The sequence below is a fragment of the Bolinopsis microptera genome, chromosome 2 (genome assembly GCF_026151205.1).
Source record: "Bolinopsis microptera isolate Bmic1 chromosome 2, MBARI_Bmic_1.0, whole genome shotgun sequence".
NCBI lineage: Eukaryota > Metazoa > Ctenophora > Tentaculata > Lobata > Bolinopsidae > Bolinopsis > Bolinopsis microptera.
Genome location: NC_087073.1, coordinates 3071206 through 3092827, shown reverse-complemented (window position 1 = coordinate 3092827; position 21622 = coordinate 3071206). Strand labels below are relative to the sequence as shown.

Below are 21622 nucleotides of genomic sequence, written 5' to 3'. Positions count from 1 at the left end.
GCAGAACAGCGGCAAAAAAAGAAACCACGATGAAAATGGGAAACTGGAGGAGAATTTTTTAACAGATGCTACTCGTCTAAATTTCTTCGAGGTAGCGCGCGCTGCTTTTTTCCGAGACAAGTGCTACGAAGTAGCGCGCGCCGGGCTAGTCCATTAATGATTAACAATACTTACTTTACTTTGGGCGATCCTCATTTGAAATCCCATTCACTGTCTGCCTCCACACGTCTCGATCGCACATAACAGTTCGAAGGTCGTTCAACTGGAGCCCAGTGTCTCGAGCTACTACGTCCAGGAAGGTGAGTGGTCTCCTTCCACGGCCGGACTGGGCAAGTCGCCAGGGGAGGATAAAGGAGATAACTTGGTCCGAAGCTCTCATGCAAATTGCAATGCTCAGTAAATCTGGAACGCCTTGACGCAACCACTGAGGCAATAGATGGAAGGTTGCCATAGATCGGCTTGAGGGTTGGATGCTTCTTCCACGAGATGTTCTTGGCTTTCATTAAAAGACGGGTGTAGCATCCGTTGAGGCGCTTCTCGAACTGCTTGTTGATGGTCCCTGTCTCTGATCCATAGTGATAGAGCAGCACTGGTTCGACACAGGCTCTAAAGAACTTGACTTTCAGTTGTTCGGAAATGCCAGAGGACCAGAGTTTTTGCAGTTTAATACACAATACAGGCTGACCAGGCCATTCCTTTCCTTGTGTTGAAATCTTTTCTACTGTCCACAATGAAAGAGCCGAGGTATTTAAAGTCATCAACCAGTTTAATTTGGCGGCCTGAGATGGAATGTAGGTCGACAGTGTCAGGGATGTTGATGGTCATGAACTCGGTCTTAGAAGCATTCGTAGCAAGACCAACTTGTGCGGCCGCATTTTCAAGGTCTGTCAGCAGAAGTTGGACTTGCTCTATGGTGTCTGAAATTAAGGCCAAATCATCAGCAAAGTCAAGTTCTGTGATTTTGACCGCATGCACTCTTCGACTTTTCCTAGGCACGATGGTAAGACCGAATTCTTCAGCCATGCAGCTTCTGAGGACATAGTCAAGGACGATGATGAAGAGAAAGGGTGCTAGAGTGTCCCCGGCCTTGAAGAACTCCAATAAGTGTCCTAAAAAGTCAGTAAGGCCGTCGATGGTCTGGACACGAGAAAACGATGAGTCATAAAGTAGCCTGATAGCATTAGCATCTACTAGTGGAACAGGGATACCGTAGAGGGAGAGGATGTGTAAAAGGGCATCCCGGTTAATGCTGTCGAATGCTTTCGAAAAATCGACAAACAAAATTGCGGCTGAGCGATTTCCGATCTTGCATTTCTCGAGTATACGACAGGACCTGTGGGAGTGTGGATCTTCCTCTACGGAAACCATTTTGGTTTGGTCGCAAGAGGGGATCAATGAATGGGTAGATCCGGTTGAGGATGAGCTTGTTAAAAACTTTCGCTGCAACCGGCGCCAGTGAAATGCCACGGTAGTTTCCTGGATTAGTAAGATCACCCTTTTTGGGGATGGGAATGATAGAGGCGGCTTGAGGGATCACACCATCCATGAGTGCTTTGTTACAGAATCCGAGGAGGTTTTCACGTAGCTGGTGAAGCTTCCAGACTGAGAGAGGGATGATATCTAGACCGGGTGACTTTGAGAACTTGGCGGACTTCAGAACCGTGTCGAGTTCTGACATGCTAAAGGATGAGCAGCTGATGGGCATGGGCAGGGTGTCAGAGACTCTCTGGTTGAAGAAGGGGAGAGTGAGGTCAGGTGGAGTATGTTCTGTGCCTAGAAGGGACTTGAAGTGCTCGAACCAGATGATGAGCCGTTCTTCTGGCACTTTGCAGTATGGCACGGTGTCGGAGGATGTTAGTTGTCTGATGATGTGCCAGGAACTGCGATGCCTGTGCTCAGGGTTAGTTTTCTCCAGCCGGTCATAGCAGGCTTCGTAGCAGAAGCAGTGATGAGCTGATATGATAAGATGTTTTCAATTCTTAGGGATTCTTTGTGGTGTTGGCGATGCTCTTGCAAGGAGATAAAATCATTATGATGCATGAAGGCTGAGTGAGCTAACTCCCGTTTACTATACGTGATACAGGGTTGAGAGTCCTACAGTTGAAGGTGCTAACCTGAAAAGGGGTTTAAGTTTTCCTACGAACTAAAAGGGTAGTAACAGGGTTGCTGCGACTATCAGGACGCAACAACAATGGACAAAGAATTTTTCGATAAGCTTATTTTGTATTGATAGAAAAAGTATGACTAGTAGACTATGAAATTTTAAAAGTTTATTTTGGAGCGGAGATGAAAATTGAACTTTAACGGCCACAATATCGTGGCGCATGTTTGAAAAATTTAAATTCTTACCGCCTTTCGTATGATATTATGAAATCAAAATTTGATTTAATTGTTGACGACTTACCCTTTTTCATTTTTAAAGCCAAAGTGTTTAAATGTTAAAGTGAAATTGAAATTTCTTAAATTATGAAAGTGAAAGTTTTAAAAATGGGCGTAGGTTATATTGGACTATAGAAACTTATATTAACCTTAAATTGACCACAATTTACTATTTGTAGGTTTATAACCTACGACTCGGATCGGACTGCCGTCCAAGACGCGCGCGCCGAGTTGGACTCGCGTCCGTCGACAGTCTTGCAGGAATTTGGAACAAATATTTTACAAGTATCACCCGTAAAGTTACTATCTTTTGAAACTAGACTTTCATTAGATCTGTATATATGGTTGACCTCCAGCTAGCTAGTTGTTTTTGAGGTATTACTATACAGATAATTAAAGAAATATCAAGGGGCTTCGGCGGTCCGGCTAGCAGTTTACGCAAAGTATGCATGGTTCGTTGATCCAAACTTACGACTTTCACAAAGCTTTTAGTTTTATATAACTTCATGTTTGCATTTTACGAGACGAGCATTTTGCTCAATACAAACATTATCTATTTTACTTTTGGAAATAGACTCTTAGGTAGGGTTTCCTGGGAAGTTACTAGTAGTACTACTACTACAACATACAATGCACGCAATTTGGGGAGTGCAGCTCATGTGATTTCGCGGGAAATATAAACTGCGCCAATAAAATACGGCTTTTATTGACATACGTTGCATGCCACTTTTCGCGATACGAAACATGTATCAAACATACCTTTGCGAACATAATATGGACAAAAACTCATGAGGGCCAGGGTAAAGGAAATATTTGTACGAACATGATAGTGATAGTGAAAAACGTATACATGCCATAATGCTGGCAACATGCCGCAACCTCTACGAAGCCACCTCTAGTGCTTTATTGTCGTACACACAACACACAAACCGATTAGCAAGCCATTACCGTACGAACCAGTCTACCCCTAGGCCTAATTCATAATTCTATTCGTGCAAATACATTATCTTTCCATGCGAGATTTTCGCCTAGTTTGGCTTTTTTTGGCCAAAATATTCGTGATTTTCTTTTGTCCTTGAAGTTGATGACACAATACACAATAAATATAACATAATATATTGATGAACCGAAATAATATAGTTATGTCATAGTCGTTTTATCTTCATACATTTCCAAAATTTAGAACTGCTCGAAAAAATATTTAAACAATCTCTGAGCATCAACATTCAACAATCACATGCCATGAAATTAATTCACGAAAACATTCGCAAAAAAAGTGTATCCGTTTGAAGAATTTTGTTTAAAATAAATGTCAAATTAAACAAAGGACAGCATCCGAATCTTAAAATAATTTTCAAACACATATTGATTGTAGCTTTACAATGAAAGCTCAGCGTGATGATAATGGCTATAAATAGTTCAAGTTAAAAGTTTAAACTTGAAAACTGCGTAGGACGATAAAGTCTAAATATAAGCTGCAGTGCTTAGGAGAATAAGACTGCTTCAGCTAACTTAATTGAGGATTGCAAGTACAATTACCAGCAAATACACTGCTATATAATTATTGAAGTTCTTATCTCGAAATCCCGGGTTGATACATCTATTAACACAAAAATAATTATATGTATTAGATTTTTCAGATATCCCAAAATTAAAAAAACAAAACAATTACAATAAGGATAGTTGTTGAGACATCGGTGATCGGAGCACAGAAAAATAAAAACCTTTGACCATTACCTTATGAGCATTGCAGCTGACTCAAGGTGATAGCAGGTTGTTAAGTATTCAGTTTCGATGTTGTTGATCATGATGTGACCTTTTTGAGTCTTGAAACTTTTTAACGTCTACGCAGGCCAGTGGCGCTAGATTTACACCCAGGATTGTTTTTGAGCGCCATATGAATTGCGTTATTCCACGCTTTACTCGCTTCTCTTTTCTTAGGGCTGATCGGATCTGCGTACGGAGACGTGCCATCAGACGGGTCACACAAGTAGGTCCCGGAGTCAATATCCTCTCCTGTATCAGCGTTACCCGTGCCAAAACACTTCCCTTTACGCGTGCACTTCGGCTTCTTACCCGTGAACACGTCTGGGTACAGCATCGACGATAGAGCCTTCGACTTTTGGAGGATGAACAACTTTTCTTTGTTAATACTGCTGATGTTCATTCTTTGTAAACTTTGTATTCCCTGGAAGGAGGAAAAATATCAACAGGGCTAAGAGTCTGAATATAGAGTAGGATACAACATCTAATCAAGAATATAGCAAAATTTCAATTATTACAATCACTCTTGATATCAACAATAACTTTAATAGTATGAAAGTTCATGAATATCATTCGTACAGCTGACCTTAAGTTGTCGTTCTAACTGTCGCTGTTCTCGGAAATTAGCACTGTCAGCAACTTGGTGCGTCCGGGCTGTCAAACTGAAGATTTTAAACAATTTAAGTAGATTTTATACAAATGCCAATGGCGAAGAATATTTCTAATACGTAATGCTGCCGGACGGCAATGAAGCAAAATGTTACAATAAAAACCTGAGCAAGTTTGTCGGTGAATCTGTCGTTGAGGTAGAGCCATTTGTTTTCTTAACTCTTATTTTATTTTTACTTAGAGATTTCTCACTATCCGCCACATTCTCAGTACTGCCACTGGAGTTTTCTGAAATCAATAACAGCCGTCAAAAATAAAAATGTACCAAACTAAATTCAAAATCCAACCATCAGGAGAGATTTCTCAAAATCAAAATAACCTTATTTTTAGTAACAAACCAGTCTTGGAGTCAGATCTCTGCTCGACTTTAAGGTTGGGAGCAGATTTTGCCCTACTGTACTTCCGTCTAGTGGCAGCCACGATCTCGTCCGGTGATGTCACCAAAAGAGGAAAGTTTGAGATATCAGGAACCTTATTACCCAATCTGCTGCTTCTCCTCTTCCCAGACTTTAGCTTTTCCGTAAAAGTGGTGGTATCTGACTTCGTTTCCGGCTTACTGGGAGGAGGGTTTGGTTCTGATTTTTGTTTGGGTTTGGTGACTGATAGATCTGGGGTTTCGTTTATTGTGAAAATTTGACAGTCGTCGAACTGAAAGTCCAGCGGTCTGGAATATCTCCTCCGAAGTTTGGGTTCAGCGTTCGGAAGAAAGCTGATGCTTTTAGCTCGAACTCTTGTCCCATTTTCAGGAGGCTCGGTAGGTAGGCCCGCTGTTTTAACGATACCATCTAGCGTTTCATAAAGCATCTCTTGTCACCTGAGCATGCCAGATTTCAGATATTATATGTTATTTGAAATGATAAATCGAGAATAAATGTCAAGTTTCTCAAAACGATTATCCACTGCCTGAAATATCCAATACCGGCAATTATTTATTAGTTCTGTCAGATTCAGGTCATGCAAAATCTGTCTGGTACGGTTATTTTTCTGTACGGGTTCGTCAAGAAATATCTGGTTCGATCGTTTCCTATTTCATTTTGAAAGAATAGCCAGAGTGATAATGGAAACCACCTACAAATGAAAGGATGGATCAGGCAGAGCTACTGATAAAGATCTTTAAATTGGATTACTTTGCGGCATTAAATAGCAGTTCTGGAGAAAATACCGTTCATTAGTAATTGAAGGACCTTGACTTAATACCACACTAAAGTACGAAAGTTGATATGCACGGACACAACAGTACCGACCAATCTCAATCATTAAATATGCAATTCAATCAGAAGAGAAAACAAGTAACGTGGACATCAAGAATGGTACCGACAACCGACAAAAGAGTAATATTCAAGATAATTCAACGGAACTGGCAAGTAGCTAACTCTAAGTCTAAGTTTTGGAATATGGACCACTGATAATGATGAGACAATAATATTTCTAGCATTCGTCGCTAGCAAAACTGAGAAGTAAGATGGATAAAATACACTTTGTTACTTGGCGTGTTTCCTTGAAGGGGGTCCCACCTTCCCTAGAGGTCTCGCTTACTATCTCGCTATATTATACAGTATATACCGCACTGTACTGTTCTGTCGTTGTAATTAATTGGCAAACTTGAACATAGCCGCGTTGGGCGATCAAATACTGTGAACTCTAAAACAGATGGCCGGCACTGGATACCTGCCAGTTCTCACGAACAACTCCGCGGTTTTGAGGAGCGGCGAAATAACGAGGAAGTGTGATCACGGGGGATTGTAGCCGAGCCCACGTGACCAGGTGATCAGCCCACGTGATCAGGTGATCAGCCCACGTGATCAGGCCACTAGATCTGTGCTGAGAGACTATTGGCCACCTCTCTCTTCAAGAGGTCACACTTGATGTCAACTTTTGTTAAAAACTTGTGATAAACGAAATGACACAAGAAATGAAAGTAAATGAGTGAGTTTAAGTAGCTATTGGAGCTGACAAGTGTGCACTGGCAAGCAAGTTTAACAGTAGATATGATTTAATGACTCTATTTAAATATTGAGATTCTGAGTATTCACTATTATTTGTGATATGCATAACGTAACTGGTTGTTTTGTCAGGGGGCACATCGTTAGAGTCACAGACTTTTACACTAAATTATGTTGTTGGACGTGATCAGATTTTAAAATACAACCACAAGATAAGTCGGCCCAATCAGTATCAATGAAACACATTCTTTTTATATATCAGTAAAGCTAAAAAGTTAATAATAGACAAAGCGAACAATTCTGTTCAATTTTATACGTGCTAAGTTCAACAAAAGAGACTGTAACATAAACATGTGGTAAGATCGAACAAGCAAAATGAAAAAGTAGCAAGCGGAAAAACAGCAAAGCATCGGCATTTCTGGAACCAATCATCTTAAACCTATCGAATCTGGAGTAGATCATGATACTAGACTAGTGTGCAGACTGCAGAATCATAAACTCACAACAAATTAAAAAGCTAATGCACAGGGTAACCAGCAGAGAAAATCAGCGGAACAAATGTGTCAACAGGCGGAAAATACTGGGGTAGATCAGCTTGAGCTATCAGATCTCGAGGGTGGTATATTGATATCGTGTTTCGCTGCTTAGACCGATCGGTGAAGAAACGTTTCAATACTCTAAAGACCTCTAAAAACAGAATTGGCGAGGGTTTTTAACAGATCTCGCTGTGTGTCAGTAATGTGAAATTCAATCTCCGCCCCAGGCCCAGTGTTTTACGCACATTGCTGAACCCTGCTAACACTGTCTAATTATTGAGCTCTTTTACCTCCTCCTTCTCCTTCTCCTTCTCTTCATCAGCAGCCACATCTTCCTTATCTCCCGTCTTCTCTCCGTTGTCTCTGTTAACGATCTTCACCTCCTCTCCCTCCACCACACCCTCCTTCTTGGTGTTGTCAGTTTCAGAGCAGCTGTCAGGATCCTCCTCTTTCATCTCCTCCCCCTCACCAGCCTTCTCATCCAGCTCGCACTTCTTCTTGCTTCCCGTGTTCTTATGCTCCTCTTGGTCTAAGTTGGTGCTCGCTGGCGTGTTTGCTGCCTCTGCTTCAGTCCCTGGTTGTTGAATGTGGATGTTAGTTATAGATACAAGGCTAGGACACTCCCAGTGTTGGTATGGCCTGAGGTGCTTATCTCCTGTTCATTAACCCTAAGCCACTCGGTGCCAAGGCACTATACTAGTATACTAGCTGTAGGGGGGCTAGTCCTACGAGCAAGGGAGTCTGTACTGTGTATCACCAGCCGAAGCTGTACCAAATCACAGCTTGGCAACTGGCCGACTTGCAGCCGACCGAATTCGAAACCGGGATTTCTGCTTGGGAGGCAATCGTGTTACCACTACACCACCCGGCCAGTGATATATGCTTCATTTGTATATTCAGACGTGTCTGTCCATATTTTAACCTTCAGTGTGCCCTTAAATCAGAATATGTGACCCCTCCTCCCTTCCGTCCACACCCTCCCCTTTCCTCCTTTTCCTCCACCCCTCCTCCATTTCCTCCACTCCCTCCCTTTCCTCCACACCTTCCTGTATACTGTGAAATAATAACTCACTAGCTTCCTCCTCCCCAGTAGCGGTGATATTGAACTTGTTCACGATAACATCAGCCTTGTCTGGTGTGATGTCGCAACAACACCCCTCTATCTCACCAGAGTCCAAGTTATTTTCACCCTAGGAACATTGTAACTATTAAACGGGTAATTGAAATATTGTAATGCATTTCTTAGAATTTAAACTTGTCAACTTATCGATGAATCATCTATTGCCTCAGTATACCGTGTTTAATTTTATTTAAATCAGTCATATGAATATAATGTTGATTCAAATGTCATAATTAGATATTATTTATAAGTTATGCATGATGTAACCTCCAAATTTTGAGCAGCAAATTTCATTCCAAACTAAGAAAACTTGAACCTGTTTTTGTGGAACATCGTCGACCAGTTTAAGGTCTGTTTCCTGAATCTCAGCAGGTCTGTTAGAGTCGTCGTGATACAGAGACTCGTCGTTAATGTCGGTGTTGGAGTCGTCCTCGTTCTCAGAGGACTCGTCCTCCTGTACAACAAACTATTAGATTGCAGGAACTCAGGCAGGCACCAAGTTACACATATACTGTAACTATAGTGTTAGTTGCGTATCTATGAAGTGGGAGTTATGGGATCAATAGATTTAGTCTTCTTTGATAAAATAATACATATAACCATGTATCGTGCTGACTGCTGATACTGGTAATGGTATTATCTTTAAAGTAGTCACCATGATAACTCCTCTCAACATAACCGAAATACTCTTACCCCTCCACTCCGCACTCCAGCAATAAGAGCAGACACCATGACCATGAGAATAATAGAGCCGAGTGTTATACACGCCAGTATACTAGCCAGGAACTCGTTGTGACTCCACACTAGGGTTGACATGTACATGTCAGGGATACCAATGTAGAGGTAATATTCCATCCCGTACCCATACGGGGGTGAGTTCTGGGGGGAGGTGAAGGAGTTAGCTACAATACGGGGGTGAGCTCTGGGGGGAGGTGAAGGAGTTAGCTACAATACGGGGGTGAGCTCTGGGGGAGGTGAAGGAGTTAGCTACAATACGGGGGTGAGCTCTGGGGGGAGGTGAAGGAGTTAGCTACAATACGGGGGTGAGCTCTGGGGGGAGGTGAAGGAGTTAGCTACAATACGGGGGTGAGCTCTGGGGGAGGTGAAGGAGTTAGCTACAATACGGGGGTGAGCTCTGGGGGGAGGTGAAGGAGTTAGCTACAATACGGGGTGAGCTCTGGGGGGAGGTGAAGGAGTTAGCTACAATACGGGGTGAGCTCTGGGGGGAGGTGAAGGAGTTAGCTACAATACGGGGGTGAGCTCTGGGGGGAGGTGAAGGAGTTAGCTACAATACGGGGGTGAGCTCTGGGGGGAGGTGAAGGAGTTAGCTACAATACGGGGGTGAGCTCTGGGGGGAGGTGAAGGAGTTAGCTACAATACGGGGGTGAGCTCTGGGGGGAGGTGAAGGAGTTAGCTACAATACGGGGGTGAGCTCTGGGGGGAGGTGAAGGAGTTAGCTACAATACGGGGGTGAGCTCTGGGGGGAGGTGAAGGAGTTAGCTACAATACGGGGGTGAGCTCTGGGGGGAGGTGAAGGAGTTAGCTACAATACGGGGGTGAGCTCTGGGGGGAGGTGAAGGAGTTAGCTACAATACGGGGGTGAGCTCTGGGGGGAGGTGAATGAGTTAGCTACAATACTGGGGTGAGCTCTGGGGGGAGGTGAAGGAGTTAGGTACAATACGGGGGTGAGTTCTGGGGGAGGTGAAGGAGTTAGCTACAATACGGGGGTGAGCTCTGGGGGGAGGTGAAGGAGTTAGCTACAATACGGGGGTGAGCTCTGGGGGGAGGTGAATGAGTAAGCTACAATACGGGGGTGAGCTCTGGGGGGAGGTGAAGGAGTTAGCTACAATACGGGGGTGAGCTCTGGGGGAGGTGAAGGAGTTAGCTACAATACGGGGGTGAGCTCTGGGGGGAGGTGAAGGAGTTAGCTACAATACGGGGGTGAGCTCTGGGGGGAGGTGAAGGAGTTAGCTACAATACGGGGGTGAGCTCTGGGGGAGGTGAAGGAGTTAGCTACAATACGGGGGTGAGCTCTGGGGGAGGTGAAGGAGTTAGCTACAATACGGGGGTGAGCTCTGGGGGGAGGTGAAGGAGTTAGCTACAATACGGGGGTGAGCTCTGGGGGGAGGTGAAGGAGTTAGCTACAGTACGGGGGTGAGCTCTGGGGGGAGGTGAAGGAGTTAGGTACAATACGGGGGTGAGCTCTGGGGGAGGTGAAGGAGTTAGCTACAATACGGGGGTGAGCTCTGGGGGGAGGTGAAGGAGTTAGCTACAATACGGGGGTGAGCTCTGGGGGGAGGTGAAGGAGTTAGCTACAATACGGGGGAGAGCTCTGGGGGGAGGTGAAGGAGTTAGCTACAATACGGGGGTGAGCTCTGGGGGGAGGTGAAGGAGTTAGCTACAATACGGGGGTGAGCTCTGGGGGGAGGTGAAGGAGTTAGCTACAATACGGGGGTGAGCTCTGGGGGGAGGTGAAGGAGTTAGCTACAATACGGGGGTGAGCTCTGGGGGGAGGTGAAGGAGTTAGCTACAATACGGGGGTGAGCTCTGGGGGGAGGTGAAGGAGTTAGCTACAATACGGGGGTGAGCTCTGGGGGGAGGTGAATGAGTTAGCTACAATACTGGGGTGAGCTCTGGGGGGAGGTGAAGGAGTTAGGTACAATACGGGGGTGAGTTCTGGGGGAGGTGAAGGAGTTAGCTACAATACGGGGGTGAGCTCTGGGGGGAGGTGAAGGAGTTAGCTACAATACGGGGGTGAGCTCTGGGGGAGGTGAAGGAGTTAGCTACAATACGGGGGTGAGCTCTGGGGGGAGGTGAAGGAGTTAGCTACAATACGGGGGTGAGCTCTGGGGGGAGGTGAAGGAGTTAGCTACAGTACGGGGGTGAGCTCTGGGGGGAGGTGAAGGAGTTAGGTACAATACGGGGGTGAGCTCTGGGGGAGGTGAAGGAGTTAGCTACAATACGGGGGTGAGCTCTGGGGGGAGGTGAAGGAGTTAGCTACAATACGGGGGTGAGCTCTGGGGGGAGGTGAAGGAGTTAGCTACAATACGGGGGAGAGCTCTGGGGGGAGGTGAAGGAGTTAGCTACAATACGGGGGTGAGCTCTGGGGGGAGGTGAAGTTCCTGACACAATGTGTCAGGAATTAATGAAGTTAGGCCAATGGAAAGAACTTGTAATTGTTTAATTTCTCTTGGGGGTTGAAGGAAAACGGCTCATATAAATGTACCAAATGGGGAACGAATACGGATAACATTCGATAACATTTGAGATATACATGTAATGTCATCTTTAGCTCACCTTAAAAATATCGTGCATAATATTTTGCAGAACAGGTTTGATCAACTTGCCCGGAATGACCATATCATCCATGATCACGATCATAACTCCAATCTGACTGACGTAGTCGACCAACATGGGCGTGTCCTCCATGTACAGAACTTCAAAAGGTCCGTTCTTCCTGTTGTTCGTATTTTAAGTTAATGTGCTACCAAACCGCACTACAAGGTCGCCTCAGTTAAGCTATAACATCAAAACATAGAAACGTCATCTGACCCTCCAACAAGATTCTACAAACTACATTCTACAAACTAAATTTACAAACTAAATTCTACAAACTACATTCTACAAACTACATTCTACAAACTACATTCTACAAACTACATTCTACAAACTACATTCTACAAACTACATACTACAAACTAAATTTTACAAACTACATTCTACAAACTACATTCTACAAACTAAATTTTACAAACTACATTCTACAAACTACATTCTACAAACTACATTCTACAAACTACATTCTACAAACTACCTTCTACAAACTACCTTCTACAAACTACCTTCTACAAACTACATTCTACAAACTACATTCTACAAACTACATTCTACAAACTACATTCTACAAACTACATTCTACAAACTACATTCTACAAACTACATTCTACAAACTAAATTCTACAAACTACATTCTACAAACTACATTCTACAAACTAAATTTTACAAACTACATTCTACAAACTACATTCTACAATACACTGCATTACCCTAGCCTAAGTAACTTTTTGCCCCAGGAATTTTAATTGCGTGCCCCAACTGTGCCTATATCTCTATATACAGGGTGTTTCAAAAATAATGTCCTGATTTTAAAAAACAATAAATTTTTTTATAAACAAAATCTAGTTCCATTAGTTCATAAAGCTTACAAATAATTTACTGTAATCATTGTTCACAACATTAACTTTGTTAGAATTTTGCTCTGTTCCAAAATCATTTTAGAAAATAATGGGGTTCACAAATATGAACAAAACTCGAATTTGCAAACTTATTGATTCTTAGCAGTTCTAAGACTGTTACTTACAGATAATAATTTTGAATCAAATTTATGTTTCAATACTTTTTGATAATGAACTCATCTACAAAATTAAATTTATACATGTATATTCGAAATAATCATTTACAGGAATTTAATTGACCCTGCCAAGTTGCTTAATCTAATACACTGACAGTTTATTAAGTCAATACAAGTGGGTATACTACAGTATCCTGAGTTCCAATAAGTTGGAGTAAATATCCTGGTTCCTAATGTCCCGTATAAGTACTGTGGAGCATAAATCTTACTAAGGTGTTTGACATGACCGATTATGATTAGATGATATTAGTTTGAAAATAATTTGAGTCTGAAGAATTCAGGCATATTCTTCATGGGAATTAATGAGTAGATCGGGAGGTTAAGACTGATAAGTAGTGAGAAATATTTAATCGAATGGTTACATTTTGCGTATGGATGATTCTGCTAGTTCGGCTCTCCGATTTCTTTTTTTGCTCCTAAAGAAGTAAAATAAGCAATACAGAATTACTATATTTTTTACTGTGGGTAGGAACGTTTCCCGGTATTACCTTAAGTTTTTCAATTCTGACGGTAAGGACACCGTCACCGGGCAGAACGTCGCTTTTTTCAAGGTCTTTGTATTTGAAACACATGAGCGACTGGGGGTTCATTTATTAAGAAAGTAAGGAACAAGCTTAACAAATCACGAACAATACTGCAATATCGAGCGATAATTTAAAATAAATTTATGTAAATCAAACTACAAAGATGATCTATATTCCAATGATATAATAAACCATATTATTCAAGAAATGCGAATGTTATTCACTTACATAGCCTCTATAGCCATCAGAGTCAGGGTTAAGGACTTTGATCACTACACCATACTGGTTCTTACACTCCTTCTTATCGTCCTTCAGCTTCCCTTTCATTACTTTAAACCTGGCGACATGGATTACGTTTAATTTGTTTTTCTGTGCTACAATTCAAACAGAAACCCCAATCTGTTTTAGTGTTTTATACACTGAATTGCTGCATCAAAATATTGACTAAAACTGCAGAACTGATAACTCACTCATACTCTTGACTTTTGAGCACTGCCCACGCCTCAGTTTCAGTCTCTACTGGTTCGGTCGGAAACTCGGTGGCATTGTTGCTACTTTTAGTGTAGTATTTAGTCTCCGTAGTTTGGTATAATGTTGTGCTTGCTGAAATAATGTTATTAAAAACTTCCACAATAAATTATATTGTTAAGTTTTGCACCTTTGTACTGCAATGCATACGTGATCGTTCTGATCAACGCTATAAAGGCTAGCTCATAAGGTGACTGTTATAGCGTTATACTATGAGATACCAAAACAAAAACAAGTAAATTCATGTCAGTATCTACTATCTACAGGGGGGGGGGCAACGTTTGTAGTAAGTAACGAATCTAATGAAGCAGCTTGTCAGGTGTTTCAATTAAACACACTCTACGGAACGACCAAACTGAACCATTTCAGTTTGGTCGTATGTCCAGATTGGTGTATGTCGAGCAGATTGCATGATCTACAAATTTTACGGAATGCCTTTTAGTCATTAAAAGGTTATAGTTAATGATCAGGCTCGTTTCATAATTAGTGATCACCACTTGACTATAAGAATGGATTTAGCTTGATATTTTAATAACATGATTATTGATTGGTGTTTTTAATATCAGTTTTTATATTATTACAGTCGACAGTAGGTGACATTTTTACAATTTTCTATTTTCTGCTTACCACTATATATTTACCTTAACACTAAAAAGTCAGCAGTGGTTGGGTTAGATTTTTGGAAGATAATGAGATTGAATTTGACTAGAGTTAAATACATTTTAAATTTAACATCAGCAACCAGCGTAGTCAACGAACTAGCCAATACACTATACAGAGGAGGTGATATAAAAAACTTGGATAGAATTTGATAATTTATTGACATAGTTAAACTCAGTTTGTAAAGCTCGTGATTGGGTCATTTTCAGGCATACAACATTTCAATTCATTCTCAAAACAGGTTTTGAAAAGAGGTAGCGACTTATCATGAATCGTTAAACTCTGACCACAAGTTAACCCAGAGAAGTTAACCCAACAATCAATTTGATTGATTAGAAACACAATTAATTTGATTGTTGAAAACCCCTTGGCGGTTATCGTAAGTTATCGTAATTTTCATTAACCATGTTTTGAAATATCTCAAAAAATGGCGAAAGTTTTAACCACAAATCGTAATAATTTGTCAAAATTCTCGGATCATCGCCGTAAAAGAAATATATAAGAGATGTTCTCCCCAATTCAAATTTTACCGAATGATAAAAGTCAATTTAATCAATATTTCGTTTAGTGTTTACTTTGATATAAGTTAAAGAAATACAGTCACTGTCAGTCTTTCTCAAAATCCATCTGCTAAGACTACGGTAAAATACTTTCACCATAAAATATTGCTACGTAATTAAATGTTAATAAATTAATCGTTACATGTTTCAACACTTAACTCAAATCTTAAACAATAATCTCATAATGTGTGTCTGTCTGTCTGTGCGCGTGTAATTTCCGAGCGGCTTAATCAAGAAAACGGTAAAAGTTACGGGACTGATTTTTCGGTATAGTTTCAAGAAACTCTGACGAAGCCAAATGAATAAGGTTTTTCAAATTGGTCGGTGGTTTAAGTGGTTTAATTGATGGTTTTGTACCACAAATGTGACATAAAATGACTCTCTTTTTCTCCCTCCTCGCTCTCTCTCTCTCTCCCATTGCTGCATATTATGTAGCGTTGGTACATGAATCAAAATTAGGTTAGCCACAAGATAATACTATATAAGCTCATTAGGGGGGATTGCACTCTGTTTGGAAGTTTGGACTGTAGAGAAAGTTCATACTTTCATACGACAATGTTATACGTGTTTTCAAATATAAGAGGCGGGTTTATATTTTTGCATTTCCACTGCGATAGTGAAGTCCCTGCCGTAGACACAGGTTACACTAGTAAATAAATAATCATAGCTGAGTTTAACACACTCGGTCACAAAGTCACTTTTGAACTGCAGATCATGTGTCGGAGTCCATTAAACGAGTCCTTTAGTTTGAATTTAGCCTAATCAGGCTCTCTTATACTCACACAGCTCCTTTTTCATCCTCTCCCGACTGTATGCATGAAAGTTTGTTGACCTTTACCAAACTTGGTTCAAATTCGGTTCGCCTTGATGCAACTTTAGATCTCCAGATGACAATATCCTGAGAAATGCACACTATAAGAGACACTACACTGAATCCTGCCAACATCCAGCCTCCTTGACTATAGGTCATGGTACCCATCACTATCAGGGCAACCAAGTGTCCTCCATAAGCAAAGCTCATCCAGGCACAAAGCCACAGAGTTGCAGCGGTCGACTTGTTGTTGCTTGTGTAAGGTCTTCCGCCTAATACTGTGTGGATCTCCTCGACTGCTGGAAGAGTGGCAACCCCAATTAGTTGGCTTCCGTACCCTTGGAGGAATAACCCAAAATAGGCTACCTGTGGAACTCCATCGTACAGAAACTTAATGCTCTCCCCCGGGAAGATAAGCATCACGCCTACAACACAGAAACAGGACCCTGCTGCCATGATTTTGCTAGCAGAAAACCATCCTAGTTGCAAGATTGAGCCGGAACTAACAGCCCCTATCATCAATCCAATGTACTGCACAAACACGTAACTGCTTCCACGACTAATGGGTAGATCGTAGATATCGTTTAGGTAAGGAGTGGTTATGGCCGCCGAGAAACCTTCAAACACTACTGTAAGACTCATTGCAGCAAGAGGGATGACAACCGTCCAGGAGAGGCCAAGGAGTGAAGATACCTTTTCTCCCTTTTCTGGAACCCTACCTTTGTAGCTAGCTTCAGTTAACACAATTTCACTGGACCAAGGAGCTTCAATGATGCCACCAGCATTTCTCACTTTAACAAACACAGGCTCAGAAGTTCTTGGCATACAAATAAAATTGTATACCCAGAATAGGATGACAGCTAGGCCAGTGAACAGGTAAGGAACCTGGTAGCCAAAAGCTTCGTAGGCATGCCCTCCCATGAGAATTATAAGAGAACCTCCCAAGTAATTTGCACTGCACGCAAGTCCAACTGTCAGATTAATGTGGTCAGGAAACCAAGCTCTACAGCACTCTACCGTCAACTTGGAGGCCAGGAAGGTTACGTAGCCGTGAATGGTGCGCAGTAGTATCAGCAGAGCAGCCAAGAGTTTGTTGTAGTCTGGTGCAGGGAGCATCTCGACGATCCCCAATACTGAAATCAGAAATCGTTAATAATTGTTATTAATTTATACCAATGACAGACAAGTAAAATTATCAAGGTAGGTTATAAATAATATTCTTCAACAAGAATGTCGCCGCGGTTAAACCACGCACGATCAATTTTCCCTACGATGTACTTGTATCTTGTACCATTAATTCTTTCGAGTGAAAAGTGTGACTAGGGAAAAAATAATAAATGAGTGGGATTCGTGCATGGTGAAAATTGACGATTTATTTGACCAATGTAGCGCCGCGCGCATCAACAATAAATGAATCCAGAAAATTGCGGAAAATAACTTTGCGAAGGAGGAACTTCACTGTAATTAATTAACACATGCATGGCTAGCGTCGCGCGCAGCATAACAGACCCTTCCAATACACACACTTATAGGGGAGTGGTCTATATTGCGAAGGAGCAGACTTTTGTCGACATCGTAGGACCGTCGGGCCACCTCATATATCCAAACCCGATTACTTATTCCCTACGATCTTTTTGCCTTCGGCAAGAGTATAAGGGAAAAAAATTAATAACATGTGACGATAAGAATGTAAATCTCATTTGAAGTTTAAAACAAATAGATACTTACAAAGACAGTTGGTTATGACTATTGCCATTAGGATGGACTGGGTTACTCTTAGGGACATTTTTTTGGTTCTGAGGAAGTAGCTGGTGACATCATAAAAGGTGTTACCAATGTAACCAATGGCAGAGACCATTCCGATGAAGCCAACTTGAAAGTTCGGGATTCCTGAAATGAATATTTTGAGTTAATTAACACGATTTTTGAAATAATAATTCTGATCCCATTTTATGAATAAGTGATAACCATGAATTCCATAGAGGAAGAAGCATTCATTTTAAGAAAACGACCTAGAAACTGAAATTTGATTTAGAAAAAGTATCATATTCAAACCTCTGTTGACAAGATGAGTTACGTAGAAGGTTGATTGGACGACTGAGCAACCGTAAATTATGACACTTTGCAGACAGATTGCTCCAAACACCAGAAAGGCTTTCCAGCTAAATCTTCTCCAAAACGATGAAAACTCCATTTCGTGATCTTTTTATTCGTTTCAGCTTTTTTTGAGGTTTTGCAATAAATAAATTGGACAAAAACAAAAATGTGCAGTTTAGAATTTAGACTGATTTACAAATAACGAAACCAAGGCTAATAAACAAGATAATTTTAAAACTTGTTTCGAATCTCCACGTGTAACTACATATAAAATGATCCCTTCCCCTTTACTACCGAATGAGAGGAGATGATAGGGGATAAAGAACTCTGGTTGTCTTTAACAATTGAGAGGCGGCTTCTATCAAATTATTTTTCAGCAGCACCAAGTACGAAATAGGTGTTCGATTCTAGAAATTCTTGAAAATTTGAAAAAATGTGTTGTTTTTGATAATGACCCCACCGTGGCATAAATTCCAAAAATTGCAAAAAATTCTACTGTCCTTCCATTCCCTCTTCCTTTCCCTTCGATAAGGTACTGAATCTGACATGAACGATATCGATATTATAGTAAATTTTAAATAAATTACGTTTTAGAAAACTGAAAATGTTCCGCAGTTGAAATCATCGTCGTACGGATAATGATATGTCTTTTCGATTCGCGTCCAGCCTTTTTATGCATATGAACGTGGTACTGGAAATTTGCCGAAGAATTGAAGTTTGACAGGATTGCTTCACCGAATGAACTTGTTATATACTTGTTAGAAAACTCACCAGATAAATCAAAACCCGTAGTGATGCAATGTTTAAATTTATCTTATGCTTATATTCCTCGAATTGGCTTCACCCGTAAGGAATAATCTAATAAAAGTACTATCTATAATCGAATAAAAGTATATTTATATACTTATATACTGATAATTATATACTGATAACATGCGATAAAGACTTTTCACGACTTGCATGATGTCAGTGGCATCATATTATTAGAAAAGATCACAAAATGATAATCACGTGTGCACCTTATATACGTGTCATCCTCAGATAAGAGCGAGTGGTTGGAATTTACAATTTGGATGTATTTCTTTCAAATGCTACAATTTCATCAACAATTCATTGATCATGTAACGTTCTCTCCTCTTAGCGTGTACTTACCTTAATGCAACAAAATAAGAACACACTTAATTTAAATTAGGGAACAGAGCAAAGAATTTTCTTAATTTGTTGCTTCTAAATTTTCTGTATTTTGAATTTCCTGAAACCCTACCCGATTGTCTTCTCAACACCTTTCCTGCGGAAGATGTTATTTGCCTGTGGGAAGAGCGGTTATGCTGCGGTTCCTGGGGTTACACGAGACGTGGGAGCCTGTGAACGTTTTAGAGGCTCTTAGAGCCTTTCCTTTGTTGTAGAGATGGCTAGTCCCTTCCTAATCCTTTGCATAGGTTAGAAACACCCATACACGAACCTCCCGTTCGAGCCACCCACCCCACACCGCGTGGAGGTTCGGTGAGGTTTCTCAGCTAGGGATCCCTGCCAACTTTACACACCTTCTGTCGCACCAAAACCTTACGGCTTACGGCCGTGAACAAAAATTTAAAGGAGTTTGAGGAGAGAGAATTCTACTCACTTCGTCTGAAACTGAAAGCTTGCAAACAATTATAAGATTATATATAGCACACAATGCCAATATGGGCAGTGCATCGCCTAGAATCTACACACAACTCACGACTCTCGAGCCTCTTCAGATCATGCCCGTTCTATTGCCAAATCTACTGAGCACTTCAAAAATAGGTCAGGCTGGTTGGTGTAGGACTGGTGAGTGATATGCAAGTGGAGTTTATTATTGATCCTTCTGTCTGGATATCATGTCAAGCTAGTTTATTTCCTCATATCACGTGACGTACTGAAACATGCACTCTAGAATCTAGATGGCCCTGAGGGACTATTCTAAAATCTCTACTCTGACCCCAACCCTTAGAATCCTAACCCTAACTCTCGTCAGATGCTGCTGTAATTCTGTATCGTATTCACAAAATTTGGCCTTAAGTTGGGAACATCGCCAAACACCATATGGATCTACTCATGAAGAGGATCTTAACAGCCACGGAGAGGACATGGTTTTGAAATAATATATTTAAGTTTTTCAAGTACTGCTAGGTAAGGTTTTGTTATCTTATTTTAACCGGTTATATCAATTATCCTGATTATTTTAACATTTTTCGGTCATGTAAGAACTAAGAAGGTGTCATAATTATTATCGGGGTGCGCCAAACTTTGCGTAAGATTTTAGCTTACCTGCTTACCAAATGACATGTTTTTGCGCAAGATTATATCTCAAACTGTTTGGTTTGAATCAGCTAGAACACTAACAGGTATTGAAGTCACAATTCAGACAGAGGGACCTGTTATGAAGAGCTCTTATCGCTGTTACGCAGCCAAATTGTACTGTAGATTAGAGCGAACAGCTGAGCTGCTGAGAATTGGTTTTTATACCTCTTATAACTTTATAATACAAAATTATGTTTATAAAAGATGAATCTTGAACGAGCGATTCTTTTTATATAGAATTTGAACTGTTCTCAGCTAGCGAACCTGTTTTTCTGTTGAGAGTCGAATCTTCCTATGACATGAGTTGAGTAAAATAAAACTTTTATAACTGCGCCGCATATTAAAAAGAAAAAGTCATAAAAGTGCTGCAAATCCTGAAGATTTAGGAGCTTATATATAAGCTCCTAAGGCTAAAGCATTTTCAGTGAAGCATTTTCAGTGAAGCATTTTCAGTGAAGCATTTTCAGTGAAGCATTTTCAGTGAAGTACGTATATATATACGTACTTCACTGAAAATGCTATGAAATAACCGCATTTTCAGAAATCTCCGGGGGCTCCACCCTTAGAAATGAACTTTTTACAATAAAGAAGACATCCTGCACGAATTCAAAAATTTGGGGAAATCAGAAATTAACAGCACTGTTATCATTATCGTGTGTAAAGTAAGCAAAGTTTATTTATCATGAAAAATCGAACACTCTATGGGTTGAATGTGTTGTTCATTACAAAACGCTGGTCCAACTGAATCGAATTTCGGGATTTTGCAAGCAACTTCAGTGACTGAAGCTGCTTGTAAAGTTGCGAAATCTGATCAGTCCATTACTAATGACACGATGGTCTAGTGATCCACATTACATAATATGCATTATTGGCATCATGACCAGTGTAGTACGGTGCAGATAGTACCAGCAAAAACCAACTACGAACTGGTCTATAGAAAGAAAAAAAAGCATTTTACCGGTTGACTGGTTGTTATATAAGTAGACGATGTAGAGAAGTTAGGATTAGAAGAAGTAGTGGTCTGAGGGTCCCCCTCCTCTTTAGTACTTCCAGTCCCCGTGGTGGTAGTTACAGTTGTTGTCGTGGTGGTGGTGGTGGTGGTGCCGGAGGTTTTAGACATTAGGGCACTGGAACTGGTAGATGTATAAGTAGAGTCCTTCTCTGGTGTCGACGTGCCAGTTAATGAACTGGAGGATGTCGTAATTGTCGTTTCAGATGGGTTAGCCGGGACTCCGGGTGTGGTGGACACAACCATGTTCTGCCCTGACCCAGAGCCCGCGCTGCTTTTATTTGTG

The 21622-nt window shown here is 41.1% G+C and overlaps 2 protein-coding genes across 2 annotated transcripts in view; both read right to left on the bottom strand.

The window, feature by feature from the left end:
• Positions 1-18374, bottom strand: part of LOC134811615 (semaphorin-4A-like) — a 62662-nt gene extending 44288 nt beyond the window's left edge. The window contains exon 1 of the mRNA XM_063818591.1: positions 18365-18374. The gene's annotated coding sequence lies outside the window, so the exon portion shown is untranslated. The remainder of the gene's footprint in view (positions 1-18364) is intronic.
• Positions 3499-5616, bottom strand: LOC134826355 (uncharacterized). Its single transcript, XM_063838696.1, has 4 exons — positions 5151-5616; positions 4917-5040; positions 4730-4805; positions 3499-4567 (listed from the first exon to the last, which is right to left on the bottom strand). The coding sequence occupies exons 1-4, from the start codon at positions 5614-5616 to the stop codon at positions 4217-4219; spliced, it is 1017 nt and encodes a 338-aa protein (XP_063694766.1). The 3' UTR covers positions 3499-4216.
• Positions 18375-21622: the final 3248 nt, after the last annotated feature.